Source organism: Myodes glareolus, chromosome 10 (genome assembly GCF_982192425.1).
Source record: "Myodes glareolus chromosome 10, mMyoGla1.1, whole genome shotgun sequence".
NCBI lineage: Eukaryota > Metazoa > Chordata > Mammalia > Rodentia > Cricetidae > Myodes > Myodes glareolus.
This window is the reverse complement of record NC_142035.1, coordinates 25307908-25328333: the sequence shown is the minus strand read 5'-3', so window position 1 is coordinate 25328333 and position 20426 is coordinate 25307908. Positions and strand designations below refer to the sequence as shown.

General features: G+C 50.4%; 1 protein-coding gene across 1 annotated transcript; it reads left to right on the top strand.

The window, feature by feature from the left end:
* The first annotated feature begins 237 nt into the window (after window positions 1–237).
* Bpifb2 (BPI fold containing family B member 2) lies at window positions 238–17659 on the top strand. Its single transcript, XM_048445517.3, has 15 exons — window positions 238–346; window positions 2838–2931; window positions 4404–4508; window positions 5551–5697; window positions 7002–7062; window positions 7928–7988; window positions 12101–12192; window positions 12402–12590; window positions 12814–12867; window positions 13383–13553; window positions 14069–14136; window positions 14243–14288; window positions 14904–14967; window positions 15286–15362; window positions 17402–17659. Exons 1-15 carry the CDS (start codon window positions 238–240, stop codon window positions 17441–17443), a joined length of 1380 nt encoding a protein of 459 aa, XP_048301474.3. The 3' UTR covers window positions 17444–17659.
* The last annotated feature ends 2767 nt before the right edge of the window (window positions 17660–20426 follow it).

Sequence of the window (20426 nt, the reverse complement as noted above, 5' to 3'; positions counted from 1 at the left end):
TGAGGGTCTTGGCTATTTTTAGACACTCTTGTGGTGTCTTACAAAGTAGGTAATTCCTAACATAGAAATGTAAAAATGGATGTATTGAGGTTTGGAGCAGGGCTCTGACCACCATTCAGCCTGAATACAAGCTGGGATGAGACATGAGTGCCCAAGGGTGGATGGATATCTGCTCAGGCTCCCTGATGCTTGTCCCTACCCTGGCCCACAGATCCTGGTGTAGTGGCTGGAAGAATTATGGCTGGGGCGCGCAGTCTGGGACCACTGCTGGTGCTGCTGTGGGCCGTGGTCAGTGTCTCCTTGCCTGTCACTGTGGTCCGACTCAACAAGGCAATGCTGGATTATGGTAAGAGACCTGCCAACTTGCCACCCAGTGTGTAGGCGAGAATCGGATCTGAATGGACACAGGTGTCTCAGAGGACCCATATGTTGCTTATTTTTGTGGTGCTTGGGATGGGACCCAGAACCCAATGCATGCTGGGCAACTGCTCCACCATTGAGTGGAATCCCAGCCTAGAACTGCATCCCAGCTGGCCTAGAACCTGTGATGCTAGGATTGAGGTGTGTACCAGCAGAGGATCTGGGTTTGTATGTGTCACTGTGTCCTGCTGCTCAGTGACTAATTAGGGAGTCTGGGGTGAGCAAGTAGTGTGACCATGCACAGGCGCACACACAGCTGTGCCCTTGTGCCTTGTGTAGGTAGGCATATTCTTAAAAACAAAAACATGTTCCCCAACACATAAGCAAACAAAAGCCTCCCAAACAAAAGGACTTATTTTTAATCATTAAACTTTTTTTTTGATGTGTATGTGAGGCAGAGTCTCCGTAGGTAGCCTAGACTATTCTCAAACTCTCGATCCTCCTGCCCCAGTCTCCCTAATTGCTGGGATTACAGGTATGAGCTACCCCTGGACCTGGGCTAACTAACTTGAGTGACTGACTTTGTACCTAAGAGTTTTTGTGAGTTTGGAGTGTCAAGGAGATGTGATTTGAACACCAGGGAGGGTGTGTGTCTGAGGCATGTGTCTGAACGTGTGTGTGCACAGGTGTGCCTTGCACCCAAAGTGCACACATGTACATGTGTAGTGTCTGTGCTCACACAGGGACCCAGGAGACGGGCATCAAGGACAGCAAGGCAGGAAGCATCCTGGAGTTGTATCTCTGCAGGGCTCAGCGGCAGAGAGCCAGTTGCTCTGTGCTGCTTGGGAGGTAGTGGTGGGGGTTGGGGAGAGGTGGGAAGTAAGGGAGGGGGCACAGGTCTCTCCCTGTGGCTTTACTGCTAGGTACTTTTGAGTCCTGCCCTCTCCCACAGGAAAGGCCCAATGAGGAAACTGAGGCCCCACAGGGAAGAACAAGGTCACAAAAACCCGAGGTCCCAGCATGGAGTCCTTCATTTCCCCTCAGCTGCCTCTCAGGAAACTGTTCCACCAAAATGGGGTCTGGAGATGCTTTCCCAAAGGTCAAATTCAACTCGATTAGCATGTGAGGGACTCTGTCCAGACCAGAGAAAGGACTTAATGGCCAGAACACGAGGCTATCAGTCAGCAGCTTCCCCCAGGGCACACAACTCTTTAGGACCTTGCATCAGGGCAGATGGACAGACAAGGAAAGTGGTCAGTGATCCGTGTAGAAGGACGATTCACACACAGCAGGAATGGTTCCCTGGGAAAGAGTCCTGAGGATGGCCCCCTGAGGTGTCTGCCCTGCCCTCTGCTTGTTCTGTGCAGGGCTCCTTTGTCCCAGGCCTCCCTGGCTCATCCTCCTGTGTTTATTCTCTGTGGGTGGAAACCTGGCAGGAGGCTTATGCAGTGCTTCCAAGTCTGGAGGAGTGGCTTCTGGAGTCCTCCCTCCCCAGAGTGCAGGCCCTGTGTCGGGGAGCACTGTGGATGGAGTCTCAGTTCAGCCACAGATGGCCAGACATGGGTGGGCATCAGGAACACAGAGACCGTGACCTTTCTTCTTGCTCGGGGAAACTGAGGCTCAGATAGGGTCAAAAACATTTACTATGCTAGTGAGTCTGAGTCAAGTTCTAGCCTCTTGGCTTAAATTCAGGCTTCCTTCTAGAACCATTGTCTCTCTTTTTGATTTCACTATCTACTTAGCTGGGGCCTGATAGTACAGGCGAAGGGAAAATCAGCAGGTTCACAGCTGTGCTGCTTTATCCAGGTCTGCCTTTCTCTCAGTCAGGTGTCTTCACCCACTTGTAAAGTAGGCATAAGAATAGAAGAAAATGCTCAAAACAGCACGTGGCACACCCGGAGGACTCTGTGGTGACAGCTACCGCTAGTGTGTTAGTGAAAAGGTCCACAGCCTCAGCACGAAGAGCGTGCCTGTGCACTGATTGTTTACAATGGCCCTGAGAGATGAGCGTTGTAGTTAGTGCACATAGAGAGATGGAGAAAGCATGGCTGCAGCAGCCACACAGGCTGTGGACAGCAGAGTTGGGATTTGGGTCCAGCACCTGGGGCACTTGTGATCAGGATGAAGCTACCTCCTCCTCTCTCCTCCCAGGGGATGCTTTTTCAGAAACCAGGATTGGTGGGTGGCTCCTTCAGCTTGGTGACTTGGGAAAGCACTAGGGACAATTGGGGCTCAGATGGAGATTTGTGAGAGGGCTAAGGATTGTATGGTCTTGGAGGAATGGGATAAAGAAGAGTCGGGAAATGGAGGGCATGATAGTAGGGCACACCTCATGGGCTTGCCTGGAGCAGCATTCTCCCCATGCTCCATCTGGTATCTGAGTGCCTTCACCCAAAGGGCAGGACAAGTGACAGGTGGTGTATTCATCATGCTTGGTGGATCCAAGCACTTGAACTCACCATGCCCTGGACCCACAGTGTCAGACATCGGGAAAGTCCCTCTCCAGCGGGCCCTGCAGGTCACTGTCTCTGACTTCCCGGATCGGAGTGATGCGGTGCTTCAGCCTATCAGGTGAGTGTTTCCATCCTCCAGAGAGAGTGTTGTAGTCCTCCTGCTGCTAGCTGGAATGTTCTGATGGCCAAGGGAGTGGTGCTTTGACTCAGTAGGAGGGAGATCCTGAGTCTTTCAAGAATGCTCCAACCGTCAGGTAGATAGATACTCTGCCTAATAAAGTGCTCCCATCTACTGGACGTAGTGCTCTGGACTATCAGATGGGCATACGGGTCCATAGGTGAATAAAACTCCCCAGGTTAGAGGCTCCCACCAGCAGGTGAGGTTATAAGGAGTCTTGGTTGATTGAGTTACTTGGTAAGCCTGCACTAAGGGGCTCAGACTGGCCCTGGGGTCCACAGATCTGGTAAGGCTGTCAGTTTCTTTCTCCAAATGTTGGACACCAAATTTAGACACAAGGACAATCTTAACTACATGATTGTCCATTAATTCATAAAGACACAAAGGGATGGAGATACCCAAACAAATACAGTAGCCATTGTACCTATCCCTACAGGAATACCAACTGGCTACTGTCAGAGTTTTGGACACTCGAAAAATCTGCTGCTTTCTATGTGCTTACCTACCTACTCACCTATCTGTCAGCTATAATTTTCTTTTTTTTTTTTGTTCCTGTTTTGTTTGAGATGGGGCCTCACTAAGTAGCTGAGGTTAGCCTTACACTTGAAATCTTCCTGTCTCAGCTTCCTAAAACATGGTGATCAGGGCCTTGAAATACTGGGCCTAACTTATCTAGAATCTTAAATGGTGGAAACTAATACAAAAACTTAGACACCAGAACAGTGTATAGGTCGATGGACAGGCAGCTTGGGGCCAACAGTTTGAGACCTCTGAGGCAGGGCTGGTGTGAGTGCTGTTTATATGGTAATGGCTATGAATGACCTTAACAATGCTCTAGGTAAGTACAGAACCACCTGGACCTGAAGACCCCTGCTTTCAGCAGGAGAGTATCCAGGATGGATGTGGCTGAATGCTGTAGGCTTAAGATTGGCTTGTGTAGTGATGAGTCGTGGGTCCATGTCACCCCAGGCTAAAATGAGGCATTTGAAAGTGGGGCCATTTACGGATGTCTGAATTGTCCCAAGCCTACCCCTACCAGGGAGAAAATGACTTTTCACTTAGGCAAAAAGGAAGTCACGGAGTACTCACTGGGTGTTTCCTGTTGCTGGGGCCAAAGGTGATGCTAGAATATTGTGGGGGATTTCAGTGTCTTTTCTTTGCCTTCCTGGGAAATCGTCAGAAGCTGTTAGAACCCCACACGATTATCTTGCTGAAGCCAGGCCCCTCTGTTTGCCTTTGTACCAGCTGGGTGTGTCACAAGCCTCCTGTGTTGGAGTGCTTACCACCTCTCTCACCCACCAGAAAGCCCTTCTTTATAACATCAGCATGTGGGGGTGGCTCAGGGAAGCCTCCCCGGAGCTGATTCTGTGTTTAATGGGAGTTCCCTTGTCCCTTGGATTCCAACCCAACAGAGTCCAGATTCTGGATGTCCACTTGCCCAGCCTCCACTTGAAATTCATTGCTGGTTTTGGGATACACTTATCAGCAGCAGCCAATTTCACGATCAAAGTCTTTCGGTGAGTGAGAGTCCTTGTTGGAGGGCAGGAGTTCCAGGGTCTCTCCCAGGGAAGAGTGAGGGGAGGGGGCTAACAATATCTCCATGCCCCTTCCTACCCCCTGGGGGAGTGAGACAGGGGAGAACCTTGGAGACCTTAGTCCAGCCCCAATAACTGTGCAGCCGGTGGAGTTGCTTCAACGTCTCCAACCCTCAGGGTCTTTATCTGAGGTGAGATGAACCTTGCAGGGATCTGTGAGGGTTGAATTGAATGGATTTGGTGTTTTGATTATGGCATCTGCCTCTTCTACAGTACAAAGCACAGAGTAGATGCTTAATAAATTGTGTTATCATCATTATTTCTCTATGTCAGGCAGTTTCCTGTGTAACTGCATTTAATGTTCAAGTTGTATGTTGACATTTCAAGAAATCCACTATCTTTATTGCTTTGCCCTAGCACTGTGATGTTATGGGTACTCCTTAGTGCTGTGATGATGAGTGCGCCTTAGTGCTGGTGGCGAGTGCTCCTTAGTGCTGTGATGGTGAGTGCTCCTTAGTGCCAATGGTGAGTGCTCCTTAGTGCTGATGGTGAGTGCTCCTTAGTGCTGTGATAGTGAGTGCTCCTTAGTGCTGATGATGAGTGCTCCTTAGTGCTAGTGGTGAGTGTTCTTTAGTGTGTGATGATGAGTGCTCCTTAGTGCTCTAATGGCAAGTGCTCCTTAGTGCTGTGGTGGTGAGTGCTCCTTAGTGCTGTGATGGTGAGTGCTGAGATATTGTTTTATGGGTGCTCTCTGTGACTGGACATAGAGCTGACGTTCTCACAGGGTGAGGTCTTGGAGAGCTCAGCACAGAGCTAAGAAGCAGGCACATCCATCCATTCTCATGTCAGTTTAACAGAAGGGAGAGCTGAGACTCACTCTAGCCAGTGTGTGGCCCAGAGCCCTGTCGCAGGAGCCACAGGAAGCCCGAGTCATACTTGACAGCTGTACTGTGGAGTCTGGCCCAGGCCTGGGGTCTGCACGGTCTTCATATACCAGGATGGGCTAAGGTCTGACCTCCTGCAGAGTCCCAGAGCCCACGGAGCTGGTGCTGCCTGTGGCCTTGCTGGCTGATGTGCACGTGGCCCGGGATTCCATTGGGACCCTTGTGCTCAGCATCTCCGCCTGCTCTTCACTCTTCAGCCCAGCCAGCACGCTGGACGGCAGCAACAGGTGGGTTCCTGAGGGCACTGGGTCTCAGGGGTTCCCGAAACCAAGGCTATGGGACCACTACTCAAGTTTCTCACTCAAGTCTGCATCCAGTGGCCACAAAGGATCAAGGAGGCTCCATAATCACACCTGTTCTATCACTTAGCCCAGAGAGGCCCAGAGAGGACTAGGGACCTGGCTGATGCCACACAGCCTGTGTCTTGACCACTTCCCTCTGTCAGCTACCAGGGCACACTTACTAGTAAGGATAAAGCCAATCAGTCTAGGTGCTGGGGCCCTTACAGGCCATCCCGCTCTGCAGAGGTGGACAGTCCAGGGATGGGAGGTGGGGTAGGACCAGTCAAGCTCTATAGCAGGTGGCTGTTCAAGTCAACATGCAAGGCTAGCAGCAGCTGCCCCTGGCACCTGCTCCGTGGATGCCACTCTTGGCTCTTCACAGGAGTCTTCTCCTTGAGCTTCACAATGTCTGACGGGGCGTGCCAGGGTGGGTCCCCGTACCACAGGAAGAAATTGGAGGCCCCAGAGTACAGGAGACTCAAGGCAGACTTCACCATCCCATTGCCTGGGAGCCTCCTTACTATGCCTGCTCTTTCCTTGGCTTTGTCCACTCTGAGGTGGCTGAGCACCAGGAAGCCCTAAAAGAAGTGTCCCACAATGCTTGACCTTTTCCCCAGAGAGCTGTGAGCGTGCAGAAATCCAGCCATGCTGGACCCCTCCTGGCTGCAGGAGCAGCCAGGAGCTATAAATGCACAGATATAGCTTTTCCTCCCAGAGTGAAGCAGGCTGTGGCTGAGATCAAACAGAAGATGTGTGAATTCCTCTGGGCCGCTGTTGAGAAATACCGATTTACACCCTAGTTCAGAGGGGAGCCTGAAGTCCAGTGCTACGCAGACACTCTGCTGAGCATCACAGGGCACTGAAGCCAAAGTGACAAGGGGACCGGGGACCCCAGCTCCACTCCCCATGCCTTCTCACCCTAGTAGCTCTAGAACCAGCTGGCTGAGAACATGGCCACGTGGGGCTTTTCCAAGGTCCAGTGTTCGTATCTGTCTCTCCTGAGCCGGGCCCCCACTACCACCATCTTGGCTACTTCCAAACCTTGAGAGGCAGGGTCCTTTCTCTGAGACTCAAGCTCCTCCTCTGTGGAGGCGAGACCACCGTTCTAACACTGTCAGGAACCTGGTGAGGCCTCAGATGGGATCTCTGGGTTGCTGGCTGAGGATAGACTTCTGTCCCAGCTGTCTGTGTGGTTCTGCTAAGAGCCCCACCCAGGGAACTCAGGGCCACTTTCTGTACCACTTCCTCAGCACCTCCCAGGAGCTGCTGGACCTGGTGCAGGAGCACATTCGAGCTGACCTGAGCAATACGGTAAGGGGCTTTCGGCAGATGGCGTAGCTTAGAAGGCCTGAGGCATGAGCAGTGGGCTGCAAGCCTTGGGGGAGGGGCATTGTATCTTGATGTGCGTATGTATGTGCACGGGCTTCAATGCATGTAGGTGTACTGTACATGTGTGTTGTGTGCATGTGTGCCCATGTAATGTGATATATATATAATCTTTCACTAAGACTTTACTCAGTCTGTGATATTATATTATTTTAAATAGAAGGCCCTTCATGGGATGCTTCCAATTTCTTCATGAGAACAAGAAAGAGGCTCATGTTCAGTGCTGAGGAGGAGTGGGGACACTCAGGCACGGGTGGACTTTCAGGAACTTGGGAGACAGTGACAAATCTTCCCAGAGTAGTCCTGATCCCATGTCAGAAGGTGGGGGTAGGGGAAACGTTTTGGGGGAGATAAATTCGGAATGAACAAAGTAAGGCAAACCTGATGCCCCCTCTCCCAGGCTGCGCAATGGACAGGCCAGCCTGGGGTGAGGGTACTAAGGTAGGAAAGGAATTCAGAACTGGGGACTGCAGAGCCAGCAAAAATTTATGTGTCTACCTAGTGTGTGTCATCTCCTCCCCAGAGGTGATGGCAATATCCACAGGCTAGGAGCACCCTGGCCTTGCAGTCCCCTCCTTGCCAAGTACCTGTGTCCTCCTCTCCATCCTTTGGCAGCTTCTTTTGCCTCCTCAGCACCCTAAGAGGGGTGGACGCCAACCATTTCCAGGTGGAAAAGGAAAGAACTCCAGGCTTGCTATGTGCCTGGGAGGCTTTGGGGGCCTGCAGCCTGACTGTCCCTCACCCACAACTCCAAACCGCCCTCACCACAGCTGCCTCTCTTTTGCTACAGCTGTGCTTGCAAGTCTCTGGCCTGGTTCAGGACCTCAATGTCCATTTGGGCACTTTAATTGGTAAGACCTGGAGCCCAGTGGATGGGAGGGTGGGGCCTGTGGGTCTTAAGAACCTGTAAAGATGTCTCCCTTGGACCTGGTGGTATGGTCTTCATTGCTGGCTTCTGATTTATAAATAGTGTTCTCTTTTCAATTAACCTGAGAAAAAGGAGGCCCTTGGGAAGGTCACCCAGGACTCCCCAAAGCACATGGCTGTTTACAGAACCTGGCAATCTCTAGATTCCAGAATGAATTCTTTGATCCTAAAATCTACCTATTTTAGGTCAAATTGCCAAGAATCAAAATAAAGCTGAATGTTTAAGCAACGAATGTTACTGTTGGAAAAACTAAGCTGTATTGGCTGTTAGGATCTAGAGTCTCGGAGGTTTTGGAAACAGATCCTCAGAGTCAGGGAACTCCTGTACCATCACAGGGAGGCTGGCCACTATGGTGAGGGGTGTGTATATCACTGGAGGTGCTGGGCCTAAGGCTTGCTTTGGCTATCATGTGGTGGCTGTGGGTGTGAAGATGTATGCTCCTTACCTGGATATGGGGACAATGGCTCTGCAGCCCTCTCAAAAAGGACACATAAATGTCCATTCCCCCCGGGACCGCATGATCATTAGTTCTGGTTTCTGAGTCTTGACAATGACAGAAAGGAAGAAGGAGAAAGGAAGAAGTAAGGGAAGGAGAGAGAGGAAGAGAAGGAAGAGGAATAAAAAAAGAAGAAAAGAGAAGAAGAGGAGGAGGAAGAGAAAGAAGGAGGAGGAGAGGAGGAGGAGAAGGAGAAGGAGTAGAAGGAGGAGGAGGAGGAGGAGGAGGAGGAGAAGGAGACGATGACAACGACGATGTTGCTATTATTGTTGTTGCTGAACTCTGTACAGCTGGGACCCAGTCTCTCTCTCACTGGGGCACTTTTTGAGACTGGGTGGAAATGCCTTGGCATGCAAGAAGCTGAGTGCTCACCCACAAACCCCAATTGTCATGGGTCATGTCCCAATATTCTCCGCTGTCCCCACACTGATCTGCACTATTGTTTGAGAACACTGGGAAGTATCCATGTGTCTTCCTAGACTAGCTGTGGTAGTAGCTGAAGGCTGGAGAGCAGGCCTGTCGCATCTTCTTAGCCATAGGCCTCAGTACCTAAGGACTAGTTCAGAAGACATTACATGATACCTCGGGGCCATCTTATTTGCCTCAGATCCCACACAGCCTCTCCTGTCATGGAATCCATTTGGTCTGAGGTTTACCAAGGACTTTTTCACATTCCTTACCAGCAATTTTGAAACTACACTTGCTTGGGGCCTACTAGCTTTGTCTTGTCACTGGTGTCCTTTTCAGGGTACTGCGACTGGCCTTGTCTGTCTGGACCTGCCCCGGGGATGCTAATGATTAGAGCCAAGCTGGGACAGTGTGAGGGGTGGGTGTGGGGAGATCAGAGGACGAAGACCCAGAGCCTGGGCTTATCCCAGGGACAGGGCAGAGCCTGACTTTACCCGCAGTGGGTTCTTCAGTAGCCAGGCTCTGCGGCCATCAGTCCCAGGTTACCACGGGAAGGCAGAGGACTGGAGCTATGTAGGGACAGGCCCATATTGCTTTTCCCTCCTCACGCATCCACTCCCCCACTCTGGCCAGTTCCGGATTATCTTGTCTTCTTGATTTCCTGGTTCCCTTCTCCACTCAATCTCCATATGACCTTAAATAGGAGGTGGCAATAAGCTGAGGCCACTGGACTGGAATGAAAGGGCACACATTGGAATTATAGTAACATTGTTCCCATGCTGTGTGACCTTAGGGAAGTCACTCATCCACACCATTCTATCCAGAAATTAGGGATGAAAATTCCCACTTCTTGAATTTGTTGGTTTTATGAAACAGCATGGGTTAAGGGCCTGGGGCCTGGCAGGCTTAAGAAGCAAGTGTGCATTCCTCCTTCCTCAGCGAGCTTACCTTCAGCAGGGTGCCCCGGGTTTGGGTTTATCCCAAAGATCAGCTCTTGTCTTTGTCTTGAGGAATAATAATAAAAAAAAATCTAATAAAGGGACTCCATGGCACCAGCCCTGGAGGACGATTATGTGAGTCTTGCACAACCAGAGTGTGAAATAGGAGAAGTGGGATTTCTTTACTCTATTGACAAAAGATTTGTATTGTAAATTGGTGATGTAGGACTGTATGTACTTACAGTATATAAAGTAATGTCCTATATATAATGTATATATATACACACACATATATATATATTCCTAATAGAATGGATATAAAGTGGAAGAGTTAAATCAAGTACATTAACATTTCCATCATCTCAAATATTTAGAGTCCATTAAAAAGCACAGATCAAAGGGGTGTGTCAGCTAGCCACATGTCTTTTACTGTGATGTAAGAAAACATTGAAAAAGGAGTTCATCTGGGATCCAGGGCTCTATCTTCCACCTCTCTTATATTTCCTTCCTTCCTTTCTTCCTTCCTTCCTTCCTTTTTTTTGTTTTCTTTTGGCTTTTTTTTTTTTTTTTTTTGATACAGGGTTTCTCCGTGTAGCCCTGGTTGTCCTAGAATTCACTTTGTAGGCCAGGCTGACCTTGAACTCACAGAAATCCTCCACCTGTCTCTGCCTCTGGAGTGCTAGTGCTAAAGGCATGTGCCACCATCACCTGGCTATATTTTTTTAAATATACACCACGACACGACATTAAAGTTTTATTCATTTTTAAACATGCAGCAATTTCACCTTTGTAGTGTCCAGAGTGTTGACAAGTGCAGCAATAGGTGACTCAGGAGACAGGGCAGTCTACCAATCTCCACATCCCTTCCTGCCATCCCTTCCTCCTGCCTCCAAACCATGTGACTGACATACAAGGAAGGGAATCACACTGTGTTGCTTTTACAAAAGAAAAATCTTAAAAGTATTAGAGAAAATGAAATTAAATCCAGCTGAGCCAACAGAAAAACAGAAAGCTGAAAGGAGATATATACTTACCAATATGCTTTTATATACTTTAATACATAATCTATTTTCATATACAATATTAAATAAATATTTACATGCTTAAATATAACAAAATTATGCAAAGCACATAAGATAGACCCATAACTGATATTTTAAAATGAATGGATAGATAAATATATATGAATAGGTATTCAAAATATGACCACATATAAGTACATCATCCATCACCAGGCTACTGGGACCAGAGGAATGGCTTAGCAGTTAAGAGCACTGACTGCCCTTCTAGAGGATGTGGGTTCAGTGACCAGCAATCACATGGAAGTTTATAATTGTCTGCAACTTCAGTTCCAGGGAATTCAACACGACACCCTCTTCTGGCCTCTACAGGCACCAGGCAAACATGTGGCACACAGATATATAAGCAGGCAAAACACCCATACATATAAAAAATAAAACAATGAAAAACTCTGGGCTATCTGGGGCTTTGACGATAGAACTGTGGGCTGAGCTAGGCCTTCCTAAGCCCTGAATTCTGGCCTGTCGCACCTGTTGTCATCTCTGGGGATCCGCTGACCTTCACCTGTGCAATCTTCATAGGCAGACTATTCTAACCTGGGAGTCCACTCACACCCAGGCCTCTGTGCTGTGCTTCCTGAGAGCTGCTTGAGGCTTCGGATGAAGTGAGATCTGGGGGTCCTTGCTCTGGTGTTTGAATTCCTGAAGGAGATTCTGGTCAGGAAGAGAGGCCAAAGCTTTGGGAGCAGACTGACTTGTGTGTGCCGCCTTGGGCAAGAATAAACTGACCACACTGCGTGCAGAGAGACTTACTCTGTGGTGATGAGAAGAGACAGAGGAAGTCACTGGTCTGGCTGACCAGTGGGAACCCTCTTCTTCCCGTGTGTCCTTCTTGCCTCCATTAGATGGATTGGGCCTGGACTGAGCCTTCTCCTTCTGTAATCTGAGCTCAGTAGTCTTTAGCTGGTGGGGAATGTTAGCAAACAGACCTGTTAGCATTGCATCCCAGTCAGTCAACAAGCTGGGTGCATGTAGCAGTTTGGGTGCCCACCTTCAAAGGAGGCCTAGCTGGGCTGCTGAGTTTGTGACCTGGCTGGAGCTCAGAAAGGCCTTTGGTAACTGTTTGCTGGCTCCGTGAGGGCCTGGTGCTCAATGTTTTTCTGTTTTCATGAAGGACTCAGTCCTGTGGGCCCTGAGTCCCAGATCCGCTACTCGGTGACCAGCACACCCACTATCACCAGTAACTATATGTCTATGGATGTCAGAGTGAGTACCTCCCAGTCATTCTGGTACTGGCATCCTTGGTGTCCTGGAAGTGGCCTAAGAGGGTAGAGGGTAAAGGGAAGGAGGTGGCTGGTACTCCAGGTGGGAGTGTGGGCCACGTCTTCATGGCTGGGCTAGTCCCTGGAGGTCCTGGGTCTGTTACAGGCCTACCGTTCCTGTTGTCCTGCATGTGTGCCCCTGCCTTTATTCAGGCCATTCTCTTCCTGCTCGGCAAGCCCATCCTCCTGCCTCTGCATGGTGCTCACCCCTTTGTGTTGCCACGGCCTTTGGGTGACGAAGATGCCATGGCAACAGTGGGGCTCTCCCAGCACCTGTTCGACTGTGCCCTCCTGATGCTGCAGAAGGCTGGATCCCTCAACCTGGAGATCACGGGGCAGCTGGTGAGGGCTAGATCTGTCACCCAGGTCCTGTGGCAGGGTGCCTCGTGGCCCATTCTGGTGATAGCCTGTAGATGTGGAGTCGTGGGCAGTGGGCAGCTAGAGTTGGGGTTACAGGATGGCCCTTGGAAGGAACCCGTGGATAAGGAACTTTACCCGTGAGGCCAAGCGGTGGCCTTGACAGTGAAACTTCCTTAAACTCTGTTATGATGGGGACTGATTTCAGAATTCAAAGAACAACCCTCTGAACACCTCCACGCTGGGCCAGCTCATCCCTGAGGTGAGTGACACTTCTGCTCATAGCAAGCCAGAGGCTCAGGGATTGGGTGGGGCCTTTATGGTCTTTCTCTACCCCAAGTGGGGGGTCAGCACCTGTCTTTAGCCCTCTCTCCTGAGCTTAGGGACTGCCCATCCCAGACAGCTGCACTTTCTTCTCTCTGTCTCTGCCTGTTATGAGTCTGATGGTCCATTTCCCTCTCTTTTCTAATCCCTGCCTGCCTGTAAGATCTAGCTCAGAGTGGGTGACACACACCTGTACTCCTAGCACTTGGGAGGCGGGAAGATCACCAGCTCAAAGCCAGCTGGGGTGTACAGCAAAATCTTGCCTTAACATGAAAGCAAAGCAGCAACACAAGAATCCCCTCCGAGGAGCTCAAGTCTGGCCCAGAAGCCTGGGCTGGACCCACTTCTGAGCTCAGTTAGGAATAGAGGGTGATGGCTTATCAACCTCCAAGACGGAAGACTGCCAGTCAGGAGCGTGTTCAACCCTCTCCTTCTCCTTCTCCGATGTCCCAGGTGGCCAGCCAGTTCCCTGAACCCATGCCCGTGGTCCTCAAGGTGCAGCTGGGGGCCACACCCATGGTCACACTCCGCACCAACTCCTCCGCTCTGCAGCTGCGGCCCGTTGTAGAGGTCCTTGCTGTGTCCTCCAGCTCAGCCCTGCAGTTCCTTTTCTCCCTGGATGTGGTGAGTGACAGGCCACACGGGACAGGTGGAGCTGGGGTGATGCTCCTTGGGACCTTACATGCTCTGTGCTCTTCTCATTTGCTTTGATTCACGTCTCTCTCCTGAACATGCCAGGACATTCTGCCTCCGGACTGCGGTTCACGTGGAACCCTCTGCCTGGCACCCTTTCCCTTTCCTTTTGGCTGCTTTTTCTTCATTTTTCAGTTCTTAGCTTAAGTGTTGAAGCCTTGCTCAGAGCAGCCTTCTTGGGCCACCCTGCGTAAGAAGGTCCCCATCACTCTCAGCCTTTGTGACAGCCTCTGCTTTTGTGAAAGCCCCTGTCTGGTTGCTTCTGGAAGGTCCCCACAGGGAAGGGAAGGGACCCCACCTGTGTTCTTTATATTGTTGTTGCTCATAAAGTGCAGGCTACAACCTGACATTTAGCCAGCTCCATAGACATGTGTGGTCTGCCTTGGTCAGGGAGGGTCGGAAGGCTCTACAACGCACCTTCTGACTTGCTCCCCTCCTACACCCAGATGGTGAACCTGAACCTTCAGCTCTCCGTGTTTAAGGCGAAGCTTCGTGGGACCACGTCTATGCTAGGGTAAGTGACCCCTCTAACCTTGGACCCCCAGTGTGCTCTCGGATGTAATAATGCGCGCTTCAGGGGAAGCTGGCATATGCTGAGCCCACCCCTGCTTTTCTTTCAGGGGGCTCCAGCTCTCTGTGGTCACCTCCAATGTGGGCTCCATTGATGTGAGTGGAGCACTGGGCTGCCTTAAGCCTTGGGAAGGGCTGTGGGAGTGTGAGACTGACACACACATCTCAGTGCCACCATAGCTTCCCTGGGATGGCTGGGGACAGGGACCTACTTGCCTCCCTTTGTCCTCACTTCTTTGCCTGTTTCTTTGCCTGTGGGCAAGGATTGATTCATCAGCTCAGCCCTCAGTCAGAGCTCATTGATCAGTGGAACATCTGGCACCGGCTGGTCCTTCATCATGTCACGTGATCAGGCGCTTGCCACCATGCACACATTCCTTTATCCCCATGCATTCATGGGATGTGAGTTAGTATACATAAGTCGTCCATCCAGTTGCCAGTCTGCCAGCCTAACTTCCATCTGTCATCAGGCATCTGTTGGCTAGTCCTCCTATTGGTAACTCTGGGATGAGGGTTAGAGTTATCCCTGGGCTGCCTGACCTCAAGGCTGATCCGGCTGGGGAGTTGATTAGGGTCAGCTGAGGTGGGAGAGCTACCCTCCCCCTCATCCTGTGTCTCGGATGCCTGTCCATCTGTATGTTTAACTGCATTCTCTTGGTCTTTCCTGGGGCTGGTCCCTCCACCCCACCCAACCCTTGGGTGTTGCTGCAGATGGATCAAGTGTACACACTCATAAGCACTGTATTCCAGAAGCCCCTGCTGGATCATCTCAATGGTGAGTCCTACTCTCCACTGCTCTGGCCCCTCTGGTGCCCTCTTGAGCCCACACCCTCAGTGCCTGTCCAAGTCCCCAAGCCCTCTCAGGCTCAAAGATTAAGGGGGTGGTTTTCAGAGGCCAGCTGCCTCTGCCTCTTGGTACATATTTGTATAACCAATAGATGGTCTCCTATCCTGTCTCAATTTCCCTTCTGTGCTGTGAGGATGATCCCACCTCCCACTCTAGGTCACACGGTGTCCCCAAACTGCCAGCAGAGGGCTGGCTGCAGGTGTACTCTCCCTTCTGACTAACTTGGACACTTCTGTCTCGCTGCAGCTCTCCTGGGCATGGGAATTGCTCTCCCAAGCGTGCTCAATCTCCATTATGTCCACTCTGAGGTCTCCATCTGTGAGGTGAGAGCTGTTGAGTGACTGGGGAGCCTCTTTATAGAGGGGGAAGTGTCACCCCTCTGGGAGCTCATCCTACATCTTCCAAGACCACACAGAAAACCCTCCCTTCTCACCACACCTCACACCAGAGACTTCAGGTCTTCAACTGTTTCAGGATTCTGAGTCCTGAGACGGGCTTGGCCTCTTGGTGTCTAAGGTGAATGGTTATCGGCGAATCAATCCCACACCAGTTATGTTTTAAGGGGTTATTTATTTTGGGGGGTAAAACTTACATACACCATAAACCGTCAGGAAGGGAGCCTAGTCGCTGGAGCAGGAGCCGGGACCAAGCGCCGGAACCAAGAGGCCTGATCCGGGATCTGTGTCTCTTTTTAAAAGAGAGATATACTACGCCCCAGTGGGCTGGTATTTCAGCGGCTATTGGCTGACGGAGTGGAAGGCGCTCCCCGCCGCACTGTGGGCTCGTGCTTCAGCGACTATTGGCTGAGGCAGTGGGAGATACTCCCGCAGCAAATGGTAGAGGGATTTTTTTTTTTTTTTTTTTTTTTTTTTTTGCAGCCTGGCAGATAACTCTGCAGCTGGGTGGGTAACTTCCTGAACTTTCTGTGATTACTGCCCCTGGGTCAGGAATCATAGGCCCAGGATGAAATTCATTCTGACTTAGAGAGAATGACTCCCTATGATCTCTTCCTGTCTCATCTGGGAACTCAGAACAAATTCCTTCAGCAGGCTGAGCAAGGATAGGAAATGGGACAACAGTCCAAAGTGGGGCTTAACAGTTCAGGGAGGATGCTCACCTTGGTTCTTTAAGAATGCTGGCCTCAAGGCTCTGATGACCACTCTCATGAAGATGGATAGTTTAGGTGCAGAAGAAATGGCTCAGTAGATACGTGCTTACAAGTGAGAAGACTCAGGTTTAGAGTCCCAGGATTCACACTGGTTAGATGTGGTGCCCAGTTGTAATCCCAGCACCCAGGCGTCAGAGGCAGGGCTTTCTAGGGTGAGTTGACTAGCAAGACTAATCGGATGTGAACTCCAGGTTCAACGAGAAGCCCTGCATGGTAAATGAAACAGAGAGCAATTGAAGAAGACATCAGATGTGAACCTCCAGCCTCCGTACATGTGAACATGAATGTAGGCAATTGTGTATATCACACGCACATGGATATAAATAAAGGCTAAAAAGGAGGGACATTCAAAACACAGAGGACTCAGGAAGGTCATCCTTGGCTATGTAGAGAGCTGGAGGCTAATCTGAGGCCTCTTCGCCCCTCTTTTAATTAAAAATAAATAGTCGCATTAGTCACACGAAGCTAATGGTTGCTAGACTAGACTATTCTCGACTCTGAGCTACCTATGGACAGGGACCGGGTCTCATTTGTTCTCTGTTGAGTCCTCAGCATCTTCCATAGGGTTTGGCAAGTGCTAGAGGCTCAGTAGAGGCTTGACAAATAAACAAACGGCTGGATGATAAACGATGGTGAATGGTTAGCAGCCCTCAGGAGTGTTCACTTCAGTAGCGCAGTGTGGAGCATGTGAGGGACAGGGAGTGCCTGGCTCTGCTAAGGAAGCTGAAGCTTGGAGAAGGAGCCAAGTGGTTCTGCACTCCTATGCCTGGAGCATAGAGCATGTGCCGGTCTCATGCTGACTCACCTTTTGAGGGCTCCCCCTTTGTTAGGCTCCCCCTTTTGAGGGCACCTCCATAGCTTTGTAAGGTGAGTGCTGCTACATTTTTTTTTTTTTGAGACAGGGTTTCTCTATGTAATAGCCTTGACTGTCCTGGAACTCTCTCTGTAGACCAGGCTGGCCTTGAACTCACAGAGATCTGCCTGACTCTGCCTTATGAGTACTGGGATTAAAGGCAGGCACCACCACTGCCCTCCCTGCAAGTGCTACTACTTAAGTGACAGAGTAGGAGATTGAAGGCCAGTGAATTGATGGCCACTCCTGATAAGAACACTACCCAAAAACAGGTTGAAGGTGGCAACCAGGGGTTCCCCCATAGGCCTCTGAGTTAGCCATAGCTTGTTTTGGTCTTCCAGGGTTATGTTGTGATATCCAGTGGACTCGCCTACCAACGCTGAGCCAGGATCATGAAGAGAGCCGGCTATTCAGGAACTTTCTTTCCCCAAGCCTGGGGACACTGAGGCAGAGCCGTGTAGAGTCATCATCAGCAAGCCAGATTCCTGTCTGGGCTCCTTAATCTTAAGACACCTGAGTCTGTCTCTTGCTTCCTTCCTCCTTCTTGGGTCCCTCCTGGAAAGGAGGCTGCTGGCTGCAAGCTGTGAAGACCTGCTCACTTCAGCATTAAATGTTTTTCTTGAGTTGCAACTCCCAACTGACTCTGTGTACCTGAGCCAGCTCTCTGTGCAGCCCCTGGGTCCTGAGCCACCCAAACTGCTCCAGAGAGGAGGAGGGTGGGAGCCCATTTCTGCTGACCATGCCTGTCGGCTTTCACTCCTTGCCCAGGAAGTTCCTATTCTGAAAGAGGACCCTGGAGGGTGGCAAGGATGAGCTAAGGTTATGAGTAGCACACGTTCAGGTACTACGCCCTCTGCCTGGTGGCATTCCCTGCCTTGTAATTAGGTCAGACGAGCCCTGTGAGACAGGCAGGCAGGCAGGCAGGCAGGCAGGCAGGCTCTGAGTTTCTTCTGAGGGATGCAGCTACTAATGTCCAGTGAAGAGAGGGACACACCCAGAGTCCCAGAGCTGAACAGATCCAGGACTTCTAGCATCTGAAGAGTTTGGTCAGTTCCTGCCCCCATTTATTTGCCTCCCCTATGCCCATTTTTGTCCCTGTTTCCAAACTTTCAGGTGACATTTCCATGACCTTTTCAGGTACCCTTTTGCGTCTTTAGCTTCTCATCACAAGCAACTGTTTTTGTTCTAGGAACAAGAACTGCTCCTGGGCTCTGCCCTCAGGCACGTGTCTAACTCTCCTTCAGTGGAGAGCTTCTGAGACTAGTAGTGACACCTCACAGCGTGGGCTGGGCCAAGCAAGGGGGCTCAGTGAGCTAAAGCCTGGTGATCTTTCTCCCTGATAGGCTAATCTCTAAGCCACGGACTGCTTCCTGGCTGAACACAGGGCTCACATTCGCTGTGTTTCTTTAGGGGAAGTAGAAGGTGCCTGGATTTTCAACCACCTCAGCCAGCAAAGCCTCAGGACAGGGTGGTGCCACTCCACCCACCTGCCTCTTGCAAGGTCACCTGTGGCAGGGAGCGAGCAGACTCTGCTCCACCTTGGTAATGAGAGGAAGTCAGGATGAAAGAGTAAAAAGGACAGGTTAGAAAATCCTTCTTGCGATTTCACCCAGGACAGCGTGCCTTTTAGTTTTGGGGGTTGCTCAGTTAATTGATTGATCAATTTACATTTACTGTGTAGGCTCCACCTTATGCTAGGTGTTTGGGGTTTAGAGAGACAAAACTCTGAGATCTGACTGTGTTGATGACTCTTCTCCTCACTGCAAGGCAGGAAGTGACAAAGGCAACTTACAGGAAGAGGGTTTGTTTCTGCTTCTGCTTTCATGGGACTTTGTCCATCATGGCAGGGACACAGCTCCTGTTTTGACAAAAGCTTGGAGCTGTCACTTCTTTACAATGTGGCTGAGAAGGAACAGAGAGCTAATCGGAGCTGAAGGCAGGCGTAATCTTCAAGGCATTCTCCTAGTGACTCAGGCACCGTGACCCAAAGGTTGCATACCCTCCCAAACAGCACCAGTTGGGGACAAGTGTTCAAACACAAGGGCCTATGGGTGTTGAGAGTGGGGAACAATTAGGAAGTTCACAGTCAAGCCACAACATAGGCCAAGCCCATAAGGAAGCTAATGACATAGAGAAAGATCATGCACCCAACACGCAGGCTCCAACCTGCCCACCATTCTTTTCTCTTCCTCTCATTTATTTATCCTTTTGTCTATCCACCTGCCTGTATTTTTGTTGTTTTAAAGAAAGGGTCTTAAAATGATATTTAGTCTAGGTTGGCACTGAATTTACGAGCTTCCTCTTGCCTTACCTTCCCAAGTGCTGGCATTACAGGTGCATGCCACCTTGCCCAGTCCAATCAATCCACTAATACAACTATCCATCCGTCTTTCCCACCTTTCAGTTCATACGCACTCCCATTCATTTGTCCATTCATTCACCTATCAATTCATATATGCTTACATTAATTTGTCCGTCCGTCTGTCCATCTGTCCGTCCATCCATCCATCCATCCATCCACACACTGCCCATAATCCATCCACCTAGATACCCTTTCCTCCCTTCCCTATCCATCATCTTCCTTCTTATCAATTTATCAATCCATTTATCCATTTATCCTTCCTCCCCACCAGACTTTGTAGTCATGGTGCACCTAGTTCTATACCATGTTCTTTTGAGAGGAGTAAGATAAAACTAGTCAAACTCTCCCACCCAGAAAGATGCTCATGACCTCCCCGAAAGGAACTGGCCTGATCTCCAAGTGGCCCCATCAAAGCATTCCGCAGGTGCCTACTGGGCACTGGCTTCTGAGAGGTGTGGTGAGTGTGGTGGTGAGGAGCCAGGTGGAAGAGAGAACCGCAGAGCACAGCAATAGGCACTCCCCGCAGTGAGAGCCTCACCACAGTGTGGAGACTGAGGGGTCCACAGCTGCGAGCAGATGGGTGCCTCAGAGCGGAGTAGTGGCAAATCGCTGCATGATACCATGGAGCAGAGGGCAGCTCAGGTGGCTCCTTGGCCAGCATTGTCCCCCTGCATGGTCCGCTTTCAGCTTTCAACCTGGAGCCTGCACAGCTCCTCTGAGGCCTTTGCTGTCTCTGTGCCCTCTGTGGCTATCTGGTCACCAGCTCTAATATGGCCTCACCTAGCCACAGAGGATGGGTCCTGAAGTGCATTGTTCGTTAGTCCTCAGGCTTCTTTCCAGGTCATTCTGACGTCCTTCATCTGCAGTCTGTGGTCACTGGAGAAGCTGAGCTAGATAGCAGGAGCTTCTTTCACACTTGATTCTCCACTCTGACCCCTCCCAGAGCTCAGCATACAGCAGGTGCATCATAAGTTTCCAAGGGGTGAATTGCTTGTATGTGTCAC